General features: G+C 49.1%; 3 protein-coding genes across 4 annotated transcripts; 1 reads left to right on the top strand and 2 right to left on the bottom strand.

The window, feature by feature from the left end:
- Positions 1-57: 57 nt before the first annotated feature.
- Positions 58-3,015, bottom strand: LOC8026415 (high mobility group protein B1). 2 transcript variants are annotated; one of them, XM_029991413.3, is made up of 4 exons: positions 2,856-3,015; positions 1,079-1,438; positions 806-980; positions 58-743 (listed from the first exon to the last, which is right to left on the bottom strand). In XM_029991413.3, exons 2-4 carry the CDS (start codon positions 1,375-1,377, stop codon positions 594-596), a joined length of 624 nt encoding a protein of 207 aa, XP_029847273.1. In that variant the 5' UTR covers positions 1,378-1,438; positions 2,856-3,015; the 3' UTR covers positions 58-593. The 2 variants fall into 2 exon arrangements, with proteins under 2 accessions (XP_029847273.1, XP_029847282.1); XM_029991422.3 differs by lacking the exon at positions 2,856-3,015 and adding an exon at positions 2,164-2,703.
- Positions 3,016-4,986: 1,971 nt separating this feature from the next.
- On the top strand, positions 4,987-11,962 carry LOC8026416 (histone deacetylase complex subunit SAP30L). Its single transcript, XM_002403548.5, has 4 exons — positions 4,987-5,312; positions 7,391-7,567; positions 8,238-8,459; positions 11,718-11,962. Exons 2-4 carry the CDS (start codon positions 7,400-7,402, stop codon positions 11,838-11,840), a joined length of 513 nt encoding a protein of 170 aa, XP_002403592.2. The 5' UTR covers positions 4,987-5,312; positions 7,391-7,399; the 3' UTR covers positions 11,841-11,962.
- A 920-nt stretch (positions 11,963-12,882) lies between these two features.
- Positions 12,883-20,371, bottom strand: LOC8026417 (splicing factor 3A subunit 2). The gene is made up of 5 exons (XM_002403549.4): positions 20,241-20,371; positions 18,898-19,068; positions 17,728-17,936; positions 16,595-16,777; positions 12,883-13,075 (listed from the first exon to the last, which is right to left on the bottom strand). Exons 2-5 carry the CDS (start codon positions 19,049-19,051, stop codon positions 12,914-12,916), a joined length of 708 nt encoding a protein of 235 aa, XP_002403593.1. The 5' UTR covers positions 19,052-19,068; positions 20,241-20,371; the 3' UTR covers positions 12,883-12,913.
- Between the last annotated feature and the right edge of the window lie 1,330 nt (positions 20,372-21,701).

Below are 21,701 nucleotides of genomic sequence, written 5' to 3'. Positions count from 1 at the left end.
GAAGGCGCTAGTCCCTACTGCTGCACAGCCAGAGGCCTAAACAACAGGAGCCAGGCATATTCTAAACGTTTTTATTAGGGTCCATCCAATACAAAAAATAAATGATGCCACTAAAATGAGCGTCGTCCTCCAATAGCAATGAAGAATGAGCAAAAAGTACTTGAATATATTTACTGTCAATGAGGTATGAAGAAATGAACGACTGCAAACGGAGCACAAAAAAAATAAAAAAAATAAGTGTGTGTGGCACCGGCTCCAGAGCTGTGCCCCGGCCTCCCGGGACAGAACATTGGTGTCTTATGTACAAGCCCGAAGAGCCGAGCTCTCGTCCCAAGAATGCGACGACGAGGGGGGACAACCCTCGCACAAAACTGCCCCCGTAGACCCAAACAGTCTGTTAGTCCACCCCCTAGCTACACTGGAGAACACAAAAACAAAAACGCGGCTCGCACGGGGAAGAGGGCGGTGGAAGGGACAAAAAACCCTGGTGCTAACGACAAGAGAAAAAAAAGTGACACGGGGACAACAAAGAAAGAATGTGGCAAAACAAAAAAACCCGTCTGAAGGATCGCGCCCGGGAACCCCCGTCAACATCACTCATCGTCTTCGTCATCTTCTTCCTCGGCTTCCTCCTCCTCTTCTTCGGCATCATCGTCGTCATCTTCATCCTCGTCCTTCTTCTTGCCCTTCTCCTTCGGGGGAGAGGCGCCCTTGGTCTTCTTGTTCTTGTACGCCTTCAGCTCCTGCAGGTGCATGCAGATCAGCTGTCAACCGTGCCCTTTCCAAACACCTCGGCAGAACTCACCTTTTCGTAACGCGCCTTGTCCTTAGCAGCCAGGCCTTCATACTTCGACTTGGTGTCGTCGCCGACGTCGTTCCACCGGCGCCCCAGCTCCTTGGCCACCTCGCCCACCGAAGCGTCGGGGCTTTCCTGGCGCACGTTGGGCCTTTCGTCGTTACAGAACCAGAAGAAGGCTGACCTGGAAACAACACTCTTCAGCATGGGCAAGAGATGCTCGTCAGCATAGACAAGTGCTCCTCAGCACAGGTGGTACAGACCGAGGAAGGGGGTACTTACAGGGGCCTCTTGGGGGCATTGGGGTCCTTGGTGCGCTTGCGCTTCTTGGACTTCTCACCCTTGGGTGGCTTGTAGTCGGCCATCTCGGAGTCGAAGCGCTTCTTGTCCTTGTCGGCCATCTGGTGGAAGCGCTTCTTCTCGCCCTCGCTCATCGTCTTCCAGCGCTCGGCGCACTTCTTAGAGAACTCGGCGAAGACCACGTTCTCGCTGGGGTGCTTCTTCTTGTGCTCTTCGCGGCAGGTCTGCACGAAGAAGGCGTACGCCGACATGCGCCCGCGCGGCTTGTCGCCCTTGCCCATTTTCCTCGCAATCTTCAGGCCGGTACGGGGTTTCCTCGCAAAGAACGAACTGCTGCAACACCTGCGATAATGAAGCGGCACGTCTGAGCGCACGTCAAACAACCGAAGAAAAAAAAAAAAAGAAGCGTCGCCGGTGCCCTTATAATGCCGCCAAAGTCAAAAAGAACTAAAACAAAAACTTTCATTCAGTGAATCGGTGTAACGGACAGAACCAAAGTAATCGGTAAACTTTTGTGGCGGGAAAAGAAGAAAAAAAAAAGTCGCAACGCACCGGGGGGTTGAAACGGCCCGTTCAAAATGGCGCGCGGTTACGTTTTTGGCGTCTGCTTCAGATCGGTTTATTGACCTCCGGTATCTGAAGATTTTCTTCGCAAATAAACAGACGAGGACGGGATAAGCGATCGAATAGCGGTTTTTGTCTGGCGGGCAACGATACTTCCGACGAAGGCACAAACAATAAGGGAGCGTAATTAGCGGGCCTAATGAAATCTGTTCTGACGGCGTCCCCCTAAAAATGTTCGAAATTCGAAAAAAAAACAAAAAAAAAAAACAAAGGCTATTTGCATTTTACAATATGTCCCCCCTTTCCCTAGGAAAAGAAAAAAGGATCTGTGACGAAGAGTAACCGTCGAAGCAACAACAATATTCCGACTATTCCAAGAAAAGTCCCTCAAAAACTCGCAGTACTGAGTCGAAATAAGTCACAGAAAAGCAAAGGACGCCTCGGCGATGAAAATAGCAACGAATAGCATCTTTTCGCGTTCTAAATGGGCTGCAAGCGCCTACCTGGCTGACGTGAGCGAGCGGCGCGTCTGTAGGCTGCGTAATGGAAGCCGCCGGGGCAGTCGCAAGCACTGAAAATAGCGAAGACCGGGAAGAAATCCGCGTCTTCATCAATGAAAGCCCCGTCGAAAAATGCCCTTGGACGTTATCATGGCTTCCGCTGCTAACACTCGCTAGGCTCGGATCCCCCTGGCCACGGAACTCAAAGCCGACCGTAGCAGGGATCACACGGGATTTGCATTGCTACGGCCGTCCCATAGAAAACACTAGGCCCTTGGGTTTTCAATGCGCGTCCATAGCAAAAGCATGGAACGCCCGCCAACAAAGGCAGGCACCAAACGCCCGTTTTCAAAATTTTTTCCGGGCGTGAAGAAAAGGCACAGTCACACCGGAAAAAGATTCGTTAGAAAGCTTCGTCCTTCGTCTACAACTCTGCCGGGCCACAATTAGCGGAAAACGCATGAGAAAAGAGATAGGAATTTTGGCGCAAGGGTACTGCCCGCGACTTCCCCCATTGAAACACTATGGCGTCCATAGGCTTCCTTTGTGAGGCCTCGCACGGCTAATGCTTCCTACGGCGCCCATAGGGATACATGTAAAATGCTACGCCGAACTCGGAATTTACCTCGTCTCGGCGGCTACTGTCACGATTAAAAGAAGTTACCGATCATTACGATATTTTCGAAGAGACTTACTGCGCACAAGGTGGTGCCTCGGAGGTGGTTCGTTGGCAAGAATTCGAATAAACAAGCTGGCACTCGCTGCAACGATGGCCTCCTCAGATCCTATCCACCGAGAGCGCCGCTGAATTCTCGCCACAGGAAAGCAATGGAAGAGCCCCGATTGGCGGGATTTGGATTGAGCGCACAATGTTATCCAATGGCGGTACTCCTTTATATCACGTGAGCTGACGTCGCCGCCAATGAGAAAGCCGAGTGAAGTGAGCGCGGGAACCGCAATGGTTGCAGACGACAAAGATGAGGCGGCCGTTGCCGCGGTAAATTAATGGGTAAATCAACAATCCGAACGATCCGAACAAAGTGTGACTATAAAAAAAAAAAAAATAATAATAATAATCGTCTTCAGCAAAAATTTTCCGGATCTGTTTTTTTCGATTTTTTTTTTTATTTGAGGAATCTCATTAGTTGTCGAACGTTCGACAAACGCGTGGACAAGAAAAGAAAAAAAGGACGATCGCGTATTTTTTTAGATTATTATTTGCGTTAAAACGTTAAAAATTAATTGGCGTTTTAACAGTAGGTTCATGTGTTTAACTTAACCAAGAAAAAAAAAAAAACCGACGCAATGTAGCAGAACTGAGAGAACCAGGTAGTAGCACTGTAGTAGTAGCTCTAACGAGGTCCAATTTTGGCCCCTGGTGAGAGATTTCTCGACTGCTCATTGGACGTAACGTCACAGCTTTTTGCTGGGCGAGCCAGGCGAGCGTTATCGGCCCTTTCCCCTTTCTCGAGTACATGTGGGACATGTGGGCATGTGGTTTACAACAATCGAGGTAGTATTTTTACCGGTTTTGCTTTGGTGAGGACTCACCTTTGTCGCGGATAGCCAGATAATCACAATAATCATGCGCAACGAGAGAGGTTTCACGTATCGCGGCCTATTTTGTGTTTGTTCCGAGCGGTCCTAAATTTATCCAGCGGCAATGAGCAAAGTAACGATTACAGATTGTCGATCGCTTCAACGTGAAGTAGCAGACTCACAATTTCAACATGGAATAAAATGTTAAAAAGCGCAAACATACGGGGACAGTGAAGAAACACGGACTACAGGAAAGGCGCTTCTCCTGTCCTGTCGTCCGTGTTTCTTCATTGTCCCCATTTGTTCGCGCTTTCTAACCTTTTATTCAGTAATGGACCAACTATAGCCCTAACCCAAATTTTAATTCAGCATCCAGTCACCTTTCTCAGTTTTGTTGGCGGATAACCTGAGGTGTTTGCTTGTTTTATTTTAGTTTGCGATTGACACTTCATGCCGAACACCGTTCTTCGGATGTGACGGTTCGTCTGCTAACGATATGTGAGCCAACATGTGAGCTCGTTTACAAAATTGAATCGCGACGGAAAGCTCGCTCCACATGAACGTTGGAACAAGAGTGTGGCACGGTCAACACAATGATAATAATAATAATAATAAAAAAAACGAAAAAGGCATAAGCTGATGATAATGCTACAGATTGTCGCGATCCTGGTGGAGGGTTATATAAACGATGGGCAAAAAAAAGTACCTTTCATCATGGCACCCCAAAATAAACAAGTAAAACGATTTAAGCATAAGCTCCGATTTAACCCGTGGTGCGATGGCTGCCAAACAGAAGCCTGCGAGCCAGACACTTGCAGGACCAGCCCACTAAAGTCGCTTTACAGCCCACCAGCCGCACCCGCACCCTGGAGCGCCGTTAAAAGAGAGGGAGCAACTCAAACCAAAAATATTAGCCATTTAATGGCGGACACCTCTTACATATGCGTGCGTGAGGGCGTGACGAGGACAATGAGAGGTTGAGCAAAGTCTGAAGATGCTAAACACTTTTGCCACCTCCTTGCAGCTTGATTTGTAAGCGCAAAAAGCCGTCTATAAACCACGTGACCCAAATCGCGCAGTTGGAAACACGCAAATCTAGGCACACTCCCCCGCCGCCTGTCGCAGGCATAGGGGGCATAGAGCAGGGACCGCACTAAAGTGAACCTCTAGTTCACTTTAACCGCACCTACAACCTACCTCCGTCGCCGCGCCAACGTCAGGGTCGCGGCAAACTGCAGTACTCCCCACTTGTGACGTCAAAAAGCGTGAATCGAAGGCCCAGAGTGAGGAAGTACAGGCGCGGTCAACGCACCAGTCAGAGACACGATCCATCCAGAGGTTTCAGGTGTTCCAGCGGTTGCAGGGTCTGCGTCGTTTACCCAGTTTTACCGGTGGGATCTATGCCTGGGCCGCGGTCCGCTACCAGGCAAAAATACAGTCCGCTGCGCACGAAAAAGGAAGAACTCCGATCGGGCAGAGCCAGCCAGCCAGCCAGCTCGTGTGCCGTCGGCCCCGCTGTCAAGATTGTAAACAAACCAGCGTAGAGGACACGCCGTTGCTGGTCAGCCTCTTCGATCGCATCGTCCTGACAACGCGCAGTCTTCACCTGCAAGGCAAGTAACTGCACAGCAGCTGGCTTGCCGCCTGCGAGCGCGAGCTGGCTCATCCACCCAAGTCACCGCAACCCCCCCGTGAAGTCGCATCGCGTGCCGTGTTCGTGCTAAGCCTACATTCGGAGTGAGTACGCCGAGTCCGATACGCCGGCCGCTCGATGCAACCGGGCACCAGGCCCGTACTTTGCCGTCCCGGAACATCGGGCACAGCGAGCTTTCGCCGATCGGACACGCGGACCAAGTTGCACGAGACGCTGTCAACATCTCGACGGTGCACTTGCTCGCGTCCCCGAGCCGGCAGAAGCACGACGCCGGCGATCAATCGGCGGTCGGTACGCGCTGCGCCAACGCCGTTGGTGAGGCGCAGCCGCGCAGCTTTCAGTGCCATGAGGATCGTCAGGTGAGCGTATGTATGTTTGATGGCGATCGGCACCGGTCAGCTGGTAGCGCTCCCTCCGCGATTCGAGGATCCCGATGAGCGTTGAAAACGCCCCCTTTTTCCCCCCACGGTTCATCATTGTTTATTAAAGTGCCGGCATCGATCACTAGCGCTGCCCGCCCTTGCTTGTCGGGTAGCCGCTAGGTAGCATTTAAAAGGATTTACCGGTATGCCACCGTATTTCCTGCGCCAGCCGAAACGGCGTAGTTCAACGGTTCCGTTCGGCAATCCCGTACGGCGGTGGCTGAACTTAAAATGGGTGTTCTTTTCGTTTTCGCGAGATGAACGTTTCGCACATGTGTTTTTAGTTCGCATAATGCCCCCGTTTTGATCGTGTTGTCATTGCGACGTTTGTGTTACACACAATCTTGGCGATCCTCTTCTCATCGGTGCAATGTTGTCAGTTTGACAATAACGAAAGGATAAATAAAAATATCGCTTATGAACAATTTATTGCGGGATGAGTAACAGGAGGGGACAAGAGATATACAGCTTCGTGTTGCTTCTCCTTCATTCTGCATTTTATAGCACCCCCTGCCCACCACCCCTGTAATGACCCTGGCCCCAAGGGCACCAAAATAAATAAGTGCGAGCGTAGCAGAAGTTGCACGAGCGACCTCCTGGGCTTTCAGCGTCTCAGTTAAGCATCCGCTCTCATGTAGTGCATCATTCGGGTCAACATGCTAGTGTTTGTAGCTTCCCTCGCACATAAAGTAAAACAAACCATATAAGTGACCTTGAAGGAACCACTGTACATATTAATCCAGCGAAGGCCACCAAGATGCTACCGCTGTACAGTCAAACCAAGAAAAGATTAGCACAATTGAGGGATCAGATGGCCGGCAAAAGAGCCGCACGTGGCACTCCAGTGGCGCAAATACAGTTAGATTGTGACTCTAGGCTCGACTGCTCTCACTTGACTCTGGGCTGTCGATCATTTAGTGTGCTTGCACGGTGAAAGTGTCCAGCCTAGAGTGCCGCAAGGTTGCTGGGCTGGGGTGGGAGCCCTCCCAGAGTGGGGACAACTCTCTGTTGTCTGCTAGCCGAACCGCCATCTTGTCTCCCAGCCATACGGAGGCGTTTGAGTTATTTACGCAGCTACTGAGCCTTAAAACCCGCAGAATGATGCGGGCATAATTTTAGGAACATTTAAGCGTTTGTTTTCGGTGCCGTTTTCTGACGACAGTGTGGCAACATAGTACAGATGACTGCATTTGCGACGTTTCGTTGCAGTATTGGAATAATTTATGGCGACCTCAGCGAGTAGTTTCTAACTCGGCATTTTCACCAGCACAAGCCAATCCACCGGTTTTGCGTATACAAGGCTAAAACATTGCAGAAGGCAAAATGGTTTCCACAGCTGAAAAGGCGGCACTTGCTCTCCGAAAGAATGTTGCCTCTCAATACGGGCAGAAACTGAGGGAGAGGAGGAGACGAGAGGGGATGTCGGAACGCTGAGCTCTGGCTGGAACGATCGGTGGGTAGACGCAAAGCTCTGCTTACTGTTCGAATGCCGGCACCCGGTGTTCACACCTGGGTCGCTTGTCTACGGGGCTTTGCCAATACTTGTGGCCTTTGGGCTTGATTTTTAAGCCAGGCTCGAGCGTTCCTCCTGACGACGGCTTCTTGCCATGTGCAGGGGAGTCCAATGAACGGGTTCAGCACGGAGGAAGAGACGCAGAGCGGCCACAACCAGGTGTGCTGCCTGCTGGACGACGCCGAGCGCTGCACCCGACCGGCCGGCAATGCCAGCTACAGCAAGCGCATCCAGAAGACGGTCGCCCAGCGCAAGCTCAAGCTCAACATCGACCCCAGCGTGAGTGGGCCCAGCTGACGTTGCCACTGACAAGACTAGAACGGCAGGGAGGAGTTTCGGATGCCTCTAGCGCGAGCTTCCTACCTTTGGTAACGCTTTGGCGTCTTGTGGGCGCACACGCAGCCAAAGCCCAACGGAAGGCAACGAGTGCATACTGGAGGCCGGGCACCCAAACTCACGCTGTTCTTGTCCTGTTAAGGTTACTTCCGTTGTGGATGTTGCCATAGGCACCATACAACCGATAGCATAGAAAACCACGTCCGATTTTTCCTACTGGTGGTGCTGCCAGCGCATCATGCACGTGGCGTTTGCTAGTTGCAAGTTTTGGACAAAAGCCACATATCATTAGCCCTTTACATTAAAGTATAGTGAAGCGTATAGATATTATTTTTGTCGGCAAGTCGAAAAGAAGCTGCTTTAAATGCACCGCATGTACCTCAATTTTATTTAAATGTTCAGGATTTTAAATTTATTTGGACACCCAAAGCAATTCGCAAGGAATGCGTTAACAAAAGGAGCAATATTTTTTTTTCATTTGCGACAGTGCATGTGCAGATAGATGGTTACAATCTCGGGGAGAAAGGGGCATTATGGATGTATGGACCAAAACAAAAATGGAAAGTCTGTGTGGCACGCTGAGTCTGCAAAGGGCGACCGGCATTCCCCGCAGGCGCAGCACATTTACATCTGCGACTACCACAAGGGGGTGATCCAGAGCGTGCGGACCAAGCGCAAGCGCAAGGACAGCGAGGATGACAATGGCTCCAACGAGCAGGAAATGGACATCCCCGAGGTGGACCTGTTCCAACTGCAGGTGAACACCCTGCGCCGCTACAAGCGCCACTACAAGGTGCCCATGCGGCCGGGCCTCAACAAGGCTGAGCTGGCAGATGTGAGTCCCAGTGTCCTGCCTCTCTCTTTTTAGAGCGACTACAAAGGTGGCAGTGCAGGATAGTAGACCCTTTCCGAAATTCAGTGCCATCTAGTGACCCAGATATGAGTGACTTTTTGTCACACTAATGTTTGAGTCACGCTCACCGGGCGCCACAACATTCATGCATCAATGGCAGCTGGGGGATCTGTTCATCGCCATACAGTTCTTTCTGAATTTATTTCACTTCCAATAGTGACAGAAAACTATTGATTGGTGTAAAGCATTGACTTAGGCCAGAGGTCTCCAAACTTTTTGGCTAAGGAGCAGTAGCAATCTGTTGCAATCATAAAGGTCAGGGAAAAAAAAAAAAGTAATCATAAACGAAGAAAAACGGAATAAATAAACCTAGATAACCATTTAAACACATAAATGATTTATGATTAGCTAATTTTGACATTACACAACACTTGTGGACAAGAAACTCGCTAATCATAAAGCAAAGTGAATGGGAACTTTGGCACATTTGCACAGTGCAAAAGACTAATGAGAATGATTAAACTAATGCTGACAATATGCAATAGTTGTGACAGAGGACACTAAGTGCAAGGAAATTTTAACAGTTGGACATAAAGCAAAGGACTAAGAATAGTAATGCTGGTGGTGGCAATGTTCCATTAATGATATGGCGAGAGGACCCACGTTCCAATGCAGTTTCTCTCGTTCTTTCTGGCATCTTAGTTTGCGCATTTGGAGCGCATTGCGGTGCCATTCCTTTATTCACTACTTTTTGCACCGCTAGTAGCCTGCCTCCAGCAGACCTGCTGGAAGCGGGTTGCAAGCCGGGCTTCGTTAAAAAGACTGCAATCAGCCGTGTGCCGGTCAAAAGACTTCCGCGGGCCCGGGTTTGGATACCCCTGACCTAGGCAATGCTCACCGCATCGAGTGGCTGGTGGGGAGTATGTGTGCCAGCTGGTTTATTAAATGCGAGTATGAAGTGAGTGTCGATGCAGCGCTTGTGTCCATTTTGTGCGTCACATTGTGCCGACGTCTACATGCTTCGTGTTATCCACTCCGACGCGTGTCTTCATAGTCTTCCTTCATCACCCACGGGAGGGTCACCGTCAGCATGCTACAGATGTCCTGCGCGCTTGGACAATAGCGGTCAAAGTGGGTAGACCGAATTTTGGAAACGGTCTATCGTCTGCACAATTCCGGACCAGTTGGTTCGTGGCTAGTAACTAGCATCTAAGAAACAAATGAGAACAAAGTAACACGAACGACGAGCCCATACTCTCTTCTCTTCGTTGCCATTTCATAACTGCTATTGTGTCGGTGAGCAGCCATGCACAGTTAGTTAAGGGGGGACATGGCCTCGGAATTAAAATTTTCAGAAAAAAATGTTTTTTTCAAAAATAATATGTGTATGCTTATTAACTTCCAAAGAATGGTTTCAGAAACTTTCATTTATAAACATGCAGGATTTATCTCACAATAAATTATTTTCGACATGTCGGCAGCCCTCTGAGTCAGCAGGGAGCAAGTTTTTTGCATATTAATTTAGCACTGCTTTATACTCGTTTAACATAGCCAGAACATCTCACCCTCATTGGAAGCGCCATTTACTCTGGATTTAGCCCGTAGAAGCCTTTCAAGTTTAAAAGTATCAATGGCCAGGAGAACCCTATATATCCAAACAGAAAAAAATTGTGAAAATTTGGTATGAGCAATCTTATTAGTTGAGACCTGAAACGGGATTTACGATTGGTCCTGCCCGGTGATGTGATATTGTGCCATCTTCAGTAACACCCTTTCACAGAATCTTCCACTCAGAGATCATATTTCTGCTCTGCTGCTCTTCCTTAGTATTATTTGCCTCTTAGTTCTTGTCATTTTATCTGTCAAGAAATGCCTGCTATGAAAGTTAGCTTGCCTACAAACGACGCAAATTGGTAGCTATAGCCAGGGGAACAATAAAGTGTCAAAGAGGAAGGTTCTAACAATGCGCCAGGTGAATTTTGGCTACCTCGGACCCACAGAAAAGAAAGAAAACTAAAGTTGAAACTTCAAATGCATTTTTCTCCGTTTCACTTTTTGGCAGGAAATGTGGTATGAGGAAATGTATCATTGGACATTTTGAAAGTGTAAAGATTTCATTCAGTGTTGTCCTTGAATGAAATTTCCTGAGGAACAAGTTAAGGTACTCACAATCTGAAAAAGCTAAATTCTTCAAGACAAAAACTGAATATTTTAAAACTCAGAAATTTGTTAAAATTGTTTGCCCTTTTTGGGCGTTATTGTTTTTCTCTAGAATTGCATTTTCCACAATTAATTTTTATCTTAACTTGCACTATGGGTATTGTACTTCACATTAAACCAAACATTTTGTGGATCACAATTATTATTTTTCTTAAATACATTTCCTAATAAAGTAACTTTTTTCTGGAGTTTGTTAAGCATAGTATGTTGTAGAGTTGGCCGATAAGACTGAAACTTTAGATTTCATCAATCCTAATGGGGTTCATTTCACCCTGAAAGTTTGAATCAATTTGAGACATTGGTTCAAAAGTTGACCCTCCCAGGCCATGTCCCCCCTTAAAAGAGCAGAGATCACCGTGCGTGAATTGAAACCAAGTACAGTACTGCATCTGGTGCCTGTGCTGGTTTCTCTTTGGGGTAGGACGAAGTTTTTGTGGCAAGGGTTGGCAGACTGTAAAAGAAACCATTGCCATCAAATATGGTGCTCGGGGCACATCTCCGACTGTTGTGTCTACCATGTGCTCAAAAGTGGTCCCTCGATTTCCGACCTACTATGTCCTAAAGGTGTCACACCGTTGCCCATCCCAATCCTCGCAGGGGCACAGCAGCAGGGGTTGGATTTGGCAGACACCTGTTCTGCTACACATCCCTTTGCAACCACACAATTGACAAAAACCAAAGAGCTGGGATACCACGACCGCGGGGACCATCACATCCCCTCGCCTTTTTCGCCAGCATTTCTACAACCAACTGCCAGGATTACAATGTCCAACGGCGCGATATACCGACTCTTGTATTGCAACTTTTTTCCACTTCAGGACCACTTTTGATGCGCGGGCAGGGGAGGATGGTAAACGCAGCAGTCTAAGACGCGTTTTAGATGCCGTACTGCCGTCTGGCAATTGCCTGGCATTCGGGTTGCTCTAATTGGAGTCAAAAGACGGGCCAAAAGTGAGCGTCGAGCGATTCGTCCGGAGGTTCGGTGCCTCAACGCTGTCGGCGTCCCCTCTGTCCATGCAGAACCTTGCCCGGCACTTCCGCACCATCCCGATAGCGGAGAAGGAGGCCATCACCTTCTTCATCTACATGGTCAAGAACAACCGGAACAAGCTGGACCAAAAGAATGACCCCTGCACCAGCTAGGTGCACCCTTGCCCAAGGCAGCCCTCTTGTACATAGCATCCTCCATCCTCTCCCACTGTACATATAGATGGCCCCTGTACATAAATTAATAAAGAGAAAGCCTGGCCAGCCTAAAAGGCAAAGGTTTTTTTCGTAGCATGCTTCGTCACAGAGCGGTTGACGGGCTTTGTCGGGCGCCCAAAATGGGGAGGAGGGTTTGGCTGCCCGACGCAGTCTTCGAGCTGCGCGAGAATGCCATGGGCTCTGCCAACGGTTCCTGTAGTCGCGGGCTGGTTAAGAAGCACCTACCAAGTTCTTAAACTGTCACAGACTATTGGCAACTCCGGCCAAATCGACGGCACCTAGTGGCTAGAACAGAAAGCCTAGGCGGCAGGTTTGCTCGCCAGCCTCATCGGGCGAATCGGACATTCACGGCGGTCGAAGGACTAAGCTGTAAAAGTAGGTTCGAAAACACGGTGGAAATCGCCATGGATAACGAGGCCGTAGTGGCGAATTTTTTCGGTGCTCCAACTCTCTCAAATCTAATTGCACTAGGGTGTGCGAACGAGACACGGGACAAAGCCACACATTCTCACTGTAGTGCTGGGGGCATGTTGGGTATGTGTGCGAGTATAAAACGCTCCTGTAGCACAAAATAGTTGATGCCGAGTATAAAGAGGAGAATGCGGGGCGCAGACTGGATGCGAGTGGTGCGTCACCATTCGGCTGGGGGTCCGTCGGCAAGATCACGAGTTCTGGCCGGATGTCGGCTCTGCACTCACGTCCAATCTGCACCCTGCGTTGGCCTCCGGTAGGTGATGCAGCAAATTTGGCACTGGGCCTTGCTATCTGTAGTCTGTTGCAGGAACGCGATGCGCCCCTCAAACAAAATTCTCTGCTCGACGTGATTGGTGGTTTCCTCCTGTTCAGCATTCACTCCTGAAGTGGAAAGAGTGGTAGTCTTAACCTGCAACAGACTATAGGAGATGTTGGCTCAACGCGACTACTGACAAGAGGCCTGTGGGGGAATGGGACTGCTTCGTCAATTACCTCGAAGGACCAGTCGGTGTAGCGGACGCTTTATTGAGTCCCTCTTAGCTGCCGGGGGGCGGCGGTGGCGGCAGCATGCCGTGGGGTCCCAGCAGCTTGGGCTTGTTGTCCAGCTTGAAGCTGAACTGGAGGAAGAACTGCTTGCTGTCCCGGTTCCAGAGGGTCCAGAACTTGGTCTCGGACTTGTCCACTTCCCGGCTGGGCACCTGCACAAAGGCGTCCAGCCTCGAGTTCGGCTCTGTGATGCCACTTGGGCCAATACCACCTACACTCATTTCCACCCGAAGAAAAAAGGAAGCTTTGCGAATTGTTTGAATGCCACGTGAAGTAGTTCTTACGAGATTTGGTTGTTGGAGGAAGAAGCTATGCTATTGGCATTTAGAATGCGTACGTCTTGATAAGATAACGTAGCATATCTAATCTAAAATGCACCTACACATATCTTGATTCTTTAGGTAAATGGGAAACCTTTTTTACTACGGTTCCCGAGGTGAGAATGATGTTGTCTTTGGTGGACCCCGACCCATCCCAAGCAGCAAGCACGCTGAAACTCGACGAGAGCCTTGCAGACATGTGCCTCTTGGTGTCGCCACGTGCCGGCAGCGCCGCTTGGACCCACTAGCGATGGCATTTGGAGGGGAAACGTGCGGGTCTTCGCCTCTAAATGGTACTGGTTAGGCTCACATCTGCCCATGCTTCCGTTGCCTGGGGCAGGAACTCTCAAACTTCGAGATCTCGAGGAACCCTCTTTTTGCTTCGAACAGCGGAGAAAACCACCCCTCCCTGCCTTTTCTCTGATGCAGTAAGGCAGTGTTGTAAACAGTTATGCACGCACCATACTCTGATCAATTCTAAGCTGACGGCGTGGTAAGAGCTATGCTCTCGCCAGACCCATCGACTGCCTTCCTTTTATCCCCTGACCCCACTGCCTGCACTTGGGTATGAGCCATGGAGGTAGGAAAAAGTGGAGGTGACATACCAGCTCAAGCCAGCCAAACGAATAAATCCCAGGTGAAGCCGGAAGCAGAGGTCGCGGTTGGTGGATATGCCCCCAAGGGTGCCTGAGTCTGTCGAATAGCGTCTTTTGGTTTTGGTCGTGGTTGGGGGTGTGCCCCTCCAAAGCGGAAGTCCTAACCTATCTGGTGGCGTCGTGTCGCCCCCAGAAGTTTCCCACCTCCATGGTATGAGCAAAAGTGGGACCACGTGGCAAAAGGTCAGTGGCAGATCCAAAGGGGGGGGGGGGGGGGGGGGGCGACAAGGGCAACCGCCCTCTCTCTCTCCCTCCCTCCCTCCCCCCCCCCCCCCCCCCCTTTCTCGGAGGGCAATTTGTCATTGCTGGACCCCCCGGTGCACAAGAAAGAATGGGAGAATAGTATCCTTACAAATTTTCCGCCCCCCTCAAAATGGAGCTCTGGATCCACCCCTGCAAAAGGTACACGCACAGCTGGCCCAACTAGCATGTAGCTTCCACCGCACTGTCAGCTTAGGGGTGAATGCAGTATAGGGAATGTTGGGCTCATAGTTACGCATCGATTGATGACTCGGGTCTGCTAAAATAGCGCTTAAACTAGAAAAAACACTTGGGAGCATTAATGCAATAAAGAGGAACAGAAACCTATGCGGAGAGCAAGTAGTCTGCTGCTTGCGCAGGAGTTGCGGCGACGTCGGAACGACGCCGAGCTGTGATTGGCTTTGATAGAAAGGATAGTGGGTCGTCCTCCATGCTAGATGCCTAAAGGTCTATCCACCATTTTTTTAGATCAGCCAATAAGAGCTCGGCGTTTCGACACAATCGCAACCCCTGTGCAGGAAGCAGACGAACTCGCACTCTGCATAGGCCATGTGAACAGAAATGCCCATTCTAGGGAGTTCTTAGCACACAGTCGCAAGTCGTAAGATGGCTTATGCCTGCTAAAATAATCCTTTCAATCCATTTCTGGAAGGCCCCAGCATTCTTTTTTTTTTTTCCCTTCTCTAAAAAACATGCAGCTCTAAAGTTTGTTGCAGTTTATCAAAGTGTAGCACAATACATTATCTTTCTAATGATATGTATAAGTATGAAATAGGGAGTCTAATAAATTATGTAAAATTAAACTTCTGAAAACCAAAATTATTGGGGCCAACACAACAAAAATGAGAAATATATGCAGATGTCTTGGCAAAAAATGACAGCCAAAAAATTTAACAATATACACAACATGCCAAATTTCAATAGCAAGAAAGACTAAATTGTAGTGCCTTATATAAAAAAGAAACAGGTACTGCAGAAGGCATTTGCCTTGTGCTCAACATCGCACTCCTCCTAACAAATCTTGCAGTTACACTCCTTTTTCCTTTTTTTTTTTCAGGGGGGTGGGGTGGGGGAGGGGGGGGATGTTTGTGATGCAGTTGTTAAAGGATAGAAGGGTGTTGGATATGCTCTACATCAAGTCTAAGAATCTGTTAGGCAAGCTCTGTTTGGAATACCAGCTGATCAAAACGTGCACTTCTGTAGTGTTCAGGAATGTTTGGATGCTGCTTGCAGTGTGCTTGAAAAAGAATGCAGCTGTTGATGGCTGAGATGTCACTACAGTGACATCTCCAACAAACACGCTTCATGAGGATGTTCTACGATCCGATCAGCTGGTCCGATTTGTGAACTCCAAGCATATCTTCATTGTAGTCGTCGACAAGCTGCGGCTTCTTGATGGAGATCTGTGACCATGTATCTTCTCTTTCTTCCCTCTGTTTTACAAGCATGCGCTTGTTGGCAGTATGTACAGTGCCCGTTAAGTGTACGACGCACCAGTCTTTTCATTGAAGATATAATACTTTTCGACCCCCGTCGTCACCGGACATCACCTCTTTTTGACTTCTCCCATCTGAAGTCCTTCTCAGATGGAAATTCACAACACACTTTTTGCAACGCAAAACACTGTCTCCTCGGTTGCATTTTTTTTTTTTTTTCATAAAAATTGTTATTTAGTGGTGAAAAAAAAAAAAAAAGACAATGCAGATACTCGAACTAGAGTGTCTAATCTAACCACCGCAAGCACAAACAGCCTGGACTTTCACGCAAGACCAGCAAAGAACATGAAAACCAAAACCAAAATAAGTCCTTACCGACGTGCAGTTGTCGGTGTTCCGGGCTTATTAAAAAGTAATTGCTGTCAGAACTAAAATCTGACCATCCAACATCGCCTTCCGACTCACTCGCGTCAGAATCGGCAACAAAATCGACCGCAGACGTCCTCCAATCACGACACTTCAAATACTTCCGAGGAAGCGTGCTGCGCAGACACCACGTTTGCAGCGCAGAACGCTCTTCCTTGGCTGCGTGTTTAATTATAATAAATCGCCAGCTCGTGAGAAAAAGATAACTATACAGTAACTGAAACTAGAGTGTCTTTTCCAAACACCAGATACCACGACTTGTCTACAAATGTGCTGGTGGCTTTGCAACGGTGCTTGCAAATCGTCGATCAAGTTTGATCGATTTTGACGGGTGTGGTGCGGAAAGAGTTAACCAGAAAAACTCTGTCTAGAAGCAGGGGCAGTCGACATAATTTCAGAGCCTAGGGAACCTCTGAAGGTACTCTGAGGAACGTGTGTGTACTTAGGAGTCCGGTCAGAGAGTCTATGCACTATAGCCAGCTAGGAGCCCACGCAACAAACTCTACCACCACGAGCGAAGGTGCCCCTTGCTGAATGTGCCCCCAAAATCCCGGCGCGGAGGGAGGGCCCACCTTGAAGGCGATGGTCTCGTAGGGTTCGGCGGCGAAGAGCAGGTACTGCCACTTCTTGTCCGGGGGCTCCACCTTCTGCTCGTAGGCGGACATGAAGCGGTGCCGGGGCACCACACTGTCTCCCACCTCCGGGTAGTCCACCTGGAACAGCAGCGACTGCTGCCCCGTGGTCCCGTCCCGTTGCTGCACACGCGATAACAACGCCCGTCCTTGAGCCCTCTCTTCCCGTCCACACGCACTGCTTGCCCAACGTAAGCGGGTGACATTGCTCCGTGTTCAGCAAAAAGGGACGGACATTTATTACCCTAGGGCGGTTTCACAAAAGCCTTTTTACATCCGGTAAGCCGCGTTCTTTCATGTCGATAAACAGTGTCCTCCACTCTCTTTGTTAGTTTGCATGCGGATGCTTAGTTATTGGCGTCACTTTTGAGGTTGCCGAAACGCACAAGCATGGCGAGTGGCCTCGCCGACTACGGAACTCGGTAAGTGCAACCAGGGACGTATTTGTGGCCGCAGAAAGCAATGCTCGCTCAATTTTCTCCTCTTTTCGGAGTCGATTCGGCAGCATCTCCTGCAACCAGTTTGGCCGCAGACGGCTGGACTTCTCAATAGCTGGCTCGGTTTAGGTACAAATAAAGACCGACGCGTATAAAGATCAAGTACCAGCTGCTGCTTTTTTATGTTCCCGACCACTCCAATCGGCGAAGTTGATCGCGACGCAAAAATGACTCGAGCGAGCTGAAAAACGCTGCCTTTGTGCATTGAAAGATGTAAGGCGCAAGTTCATCAGCATGTCGCCCAACAGGACTTGCAGCCGGAAGTACATCACCTGAAACCACCCTATACATTATTTACTCTCAAAGCTGGCAAAAGTTGCGTATATAAACGTCCTTCTCACAGGCATTTACAGGTGCCCGGCCACTCCGGACAGCCGGGTTCCCGTCGCAACCTAGTGGTGAAAACCGAGTGCAACCAGTGTATCCAAGCGCTGGTCGCAGATGGTCCAAGGCAACTGTGGGGCCTGGAACGCGTCTTCGCCTGGTGCGTTTACCGCGTCCTCAAAAGTGGCCCACTTTTGAGGAATGCACCAGCCGGAGGTGTGTTCCAAACACCACGGTCTCGGGGTGCCTCACCTTGGTGACCCTGTACCCGGGCCGTCCGATCTTGACAAACTTCTTGATGTCGACGCGGGGCTTGGCCGGAGCGGGCTGGATGGGCGAGTCCTTGGCCTCCTTGGCGGCCCTGCGTGCCAGGTTGGCCTGGTGCTTCTTGCCTTGAGTGTGGGCCAGGTAGCTCCCCTCGTTGTTGTGCAGCGTCAGGCACAGCTTGCACTCGTACGAGCCTGAGAGAGACACCCACCAAGCGTTTCGGATGATGCTTGCAAAACAAGCACAGTTTCCTGCTTGTTCGTTACTTTATGCTCGGGATCATTTTGTGCGAAGAGGATAAAGAAAATGTTAATAAAAATTAACGAACTCCATTTTTTCTTTGACATATAAGAGCTGCTTCATGGAGCACATACAACATGTGAAAACTTGCTTTTTCCTCGAGGTGATTAGCGTGATTAACCTCTGCCCGACTGCAAGCACCTTGGCACAGACCTGGACTTGCCACCCGGGAATTTGAAGGCTAGCACTCTGCCTCAGATCCATCAAATCTCCCTCACGCTTGGACACTGTTTTCATGGTGTTAAAACAAAATGTGTCAGGTAACCATTTTAATTTTTTTATTTTTTTTTTGTGAAACAGAGTAATTTATTACAGAGCCAGATTTGTGCCACTAGCCGCTGCTTGTAGAACTGTGGGGCCGGGAGATTAGCCACCGGATGATTCAAGCAGTTGATGTGCTGTACTCGGCCCAAGAGCTCGGGAAAGCTGATGGTGCAGACAAATAAATGAAGCCTCTTACTGTGGCTCACCCCTTTGTTCCCACCATAGCAAGTTGAACAAGCCGAAGCAAAGTGGCTTGATATCCAAGAGCGTCAATAGGGGCACCTGAAGCATTGCAAAGTATGTAGGTGGAACACACTCTGAGAACAATGAAGCTGGGAGTGGCGATGAGAGAAACAATTCTTAAGTATGACAAAGCAGAAAGGAGGAACATTGTGTAAGGACAGCGCAGTTTGACATTGGATTGGTACTGTGAGCTCAACCAAGGGGTTGTCAACTCGTGCGTTAAGGGTGACGCTCTAAAAACTCGTGAATAACAACATTTTCAACGTGTGGTTGCCTGCCAAGCCCGGCTGGCAGCGAGCGACGAGCGCGCTCGTCTGGCGCGGGCCACGCGCCGACTGCCGCCCTCACCGAGATGGTTCTTCATGAAGTAGGGGTCCTTCTGCAGGTCGATGGTCTCCAGTGCCAGCTGCCGGAGGCGCTCCCGCCGGTCCCTGTTGGACTCGGACCATGAGGCCACCCCGCCGGAGCCCGTCTTGCCCCCTGGGCGGTGTTGGAAGTCCATCGCCGATGCTCCGCCGGCTGGGATACACACGCCCCGGTTAGATGACACCCCACTGCAGATGGTTTCCGCCCGGAACTACACTCGGGGACGTTTTTTGGCGGTGCAATCATGGTACCGACAGATGTGTCGTTTCCTATTTTGAGCGCCGATTAAAGCACCGCGGAAACGCAGAGAGAAGTTGTCCCCGGGTGCATCTCGGCAGTTCTGCGCGGCGCTGGGGAAGCCACGGGTGGCAGAGGGAGAAAGCCTTTTTTTGTATGAGGCTTGAGTGACAGGCTCATCCTCGCTGGGTTCAAGAGCAACAATCGAGATACACAATGGAGGGCTCGGGTAAGATGGGCCTCTTTTCCCTCCTCCCCGACTGTTTGTGTTATGCTCTTGCCCCTTCAATAACGCTGCACCCAACTAGTAAGATGGAGAACATACTCCGTTTCACCTTACGATGGAACTCAGTGGACGCTACGAGTCACCCTAGCCAATCCAGCGCTCTGAAACTATCACGTGATCCGAAGGTCACGTGACATTCGCACAGCATTGGGTGGGCTTCGATGGCTGGTAGCGTACTCTTTGATCCGTCACAAGATGGCAGGCAGAAAGTCCAGAGGAGCCATAGCTGGGCTCCGGCTTCACGTCCAACTTTGACCCGTGATGGGGACTGTTCGTCGCCGAGGGTCATTCGTAATTCATCGGGGCGCTTGTGGCTGGTAGCAGAATCGGCCATGATATGAGCATGAACACGCGAACGCTGGCCGATCGGCAAGGCGGCTACCGCAGAGCGGCGCCAATGTGACTAAAGTCCGTGTGATTAAAGTCCCAGCTTTCACGGCGGTGCAGTCTTCTTTCTGCGTTGCAGTGCTGATCCACCTGCGTATGGCGTGTTCTCGCTCACATTGTGGCCGATAGTGTAGTGTCCCGGCAAGCGCGCTACACGATTGCAGAAGCGGTGAAACAGGACAGCTTGGGCAAAGTATAAATACAACCGTCTTTTAAGCTAGCATATATTTAATTTTTCTGCGAGTAAAGCTAGAAAGAGACATATAAGACTCACAGAAACGGACTTTAATGGGACGGCGTCAACGATGTGACTCAACGTGCGTCAAACTTGGAAGCGGCTTCGGCTATGCCTAGAAGCTTAATTGAGCTGTAAAATGACTCACAAGGGGCCTCTCGACGCGCTCTAGAAACTCACCGGCTTTTTCTTTTCAAGATGTACGGTCGCCTTGAATTTTTAGCTGAACGCTAAACGTTGAGCTATGGCGTTACTTCAGCATTCAGCGAACGACGCAAGACGCCATTTTCTGATGCGATAGCGATCATCCCGTCAGTTCTAGAGAAACCAGAGAAACCAAACCCCTTGAGAGAAACAACTGGAAACAATCTTTTTTGTTTTCTTACGTTAAAGAATACTTAAATAGCCCGGGATTTTAAAACTATACAAATTAATACAAATATTACTGTGTTTTATCACGTTATTTCAGAAATCAGCGATGTAGTCAAATGACATGTTTGGTTTCGGTTTTTCTCGTCATCACACAAACCGGCGTGATTTCCACAAATGTTGTCGCGGGGATCACCGGGATCACGGTGTTAACGTAGCTACCGGAGACTAACCGACGTAATTTTTGCTGTACCGTGAAAACCGTGAAAGCGTAACTTTCACGTTTTTCTTTTTTTTTTTTTAACGTAAAGCTTAAAAAAAAAAAAAATAAAACTGTATTTGAAAGAGAGAGAGAGAGAGGGAGAAAAAAGACCAATGCTGCAGAAAAATGAGGTTAAGTAAATAATATTCTAGCCGGATTGAAATTAGATGATGTTTGAAAAATAGCCTCCGGAAGCGAATTTTACTCAAAAACAGTACAAGGAAAAAAAAAAAAAAAAGAAAACTGCTTTACGCTTTAGTTGATATACGCGCAAGCGTTGAGCAGCTCTCTAGCGCGTATTTCAAGCCAAACTTGTTTGTAAATTGGGGTGCAAGGATTAGTTATTCGAATGGCCAATGGGACGAATTTTTTACGATTGGAAGAACGAATATACCTTTTCCTAAATTACCCAAGCACGAAGGAGCATGCTGCGGCTGTATACTTACGCGCGCTGCACGGGCTGGCATCTGCAGTTGTAACTGTTCTAAAGCAAAAGTCTACAACAAATTTCATTTAACACGCGCGTTCAATGATGCATTTTGGTTATTTACTCCGAATCTTTTATACGGGGAAGGTGAGCGCGTGCGGCGCGTAGAAATACGTTCCCAGCATTCTCCTTTATGGTTGCGTTGTATTTGCGCGATCGAAAGCGTCGCTGTGATCGGCCTTCCACGATTGGCCGAATGCTGACTATTACGTCAGCAAAGGATCTAGGATTGACGGAAATAAGAGTAATGTAAGGACTTCTACTTAAATATTAAACATTAAATATTTAATATTTAAGTCTGCGCTGTGGCATTACGCAATGCAAAGCGTCATGCTTGCATTGCGTAATGCCACAACACAGACTTCATTTTGACTACTAAACAGATGTTCCGCCTCATCATTCAGCTGTGTTTGAGACTTGTTGTTGTTTTGTCCGTTTTTTTTATTTTTCCGTGTCTCCGGTTTACGATGGAAGTTCTTCACCAGCTCGCCTGTGCTTTTACCCTTTCTTCGATCATTCAGTG

Source organism: Ixodes scapularis, unplaced genomic scaffold (genome assembly GCF_016920785.2).
Source record: "Ixodes scapularis isolate PalLabHiFi unplaced genomic scaffold, ASM1692078v2 PGA_scaffold13__105_contigs__length_92229423, whole genome shotgun sequence".
NCBI lineage: Eukaryota > Metazoa > Arthropoda > Arachnida > Ixodida > Ixodidae > Ixodes > Ixodes scapularis.
This window is presented reverse-complemented; position numbering and strand designations above follow the sequence as displayed.

Bases quoted from the DNA above. Each gene is read 5' to 3' on its own strand.
- LOC8026415 (XM_029991413.3), bottom strand. From the start codon at position 1,377: ATGGGCAAGGGCGACAAGCCGCGCGGGCGCATGTCGGCGTACGCCTTC. The intron at 981-1,078 runs GTAAGTACCCCC...TGTTGTTTCCAG, and splicing joins AATGCCCCCAAGAGGCCCCT to GTCAGCCTTCTTCTGGTTCT. The intron at 744-805 runs GTGAGTTCTGCC...ATGCACCTGCAG, and splicing joins ACAAGGCGCGTTACGAAAAG to GAGCTGAAGGCGTACAAGAA.
- LOC8026416 (XM_002403548.5), top strand. From the start codon at position 7,400: ATGAACGGGTTCAGCACGGAGGAAGAGACGCAGAGCGGCCACAACCAG. The intron at 7,568-8,237 runs GTGAGTGGGCCC...CATTCCCCGCAG, and splicing joins AGCTCAACATCGACCCCAGC to GCGCAGCACATTTACATCTG. The intron at 8,460-11,717 runs GTGAGTCCCAGT...CTGTCCATGCAG, and splicing joins ACAAGGCTGAGCTGGCAGAT to AACCTTGCCCGGCACTTCCG.
- LOC8026417 (XM_002403549.4), bottom strand. From the start codon at position 19,051: ATGGACTTCCAACACCGCCCAGGGGGCAAGACGGGCTCCGGCGGGGTG. The intron at 17,937-18,897 runs GTGAGGGCGGCA...TGTCTCTCTCAG, and splicing joins CTTCATGAAGAACCATCTCG to GCTCGTACGAGTGCAAGCTG. The intron at 13,076-16,594 runs GTGGGCCCTCCC...GCCTTTGTGCAG, and splicing joins ACGAGACCATCGCCTTCAAG to GTGCCCAGCCGGGAAGTGGA.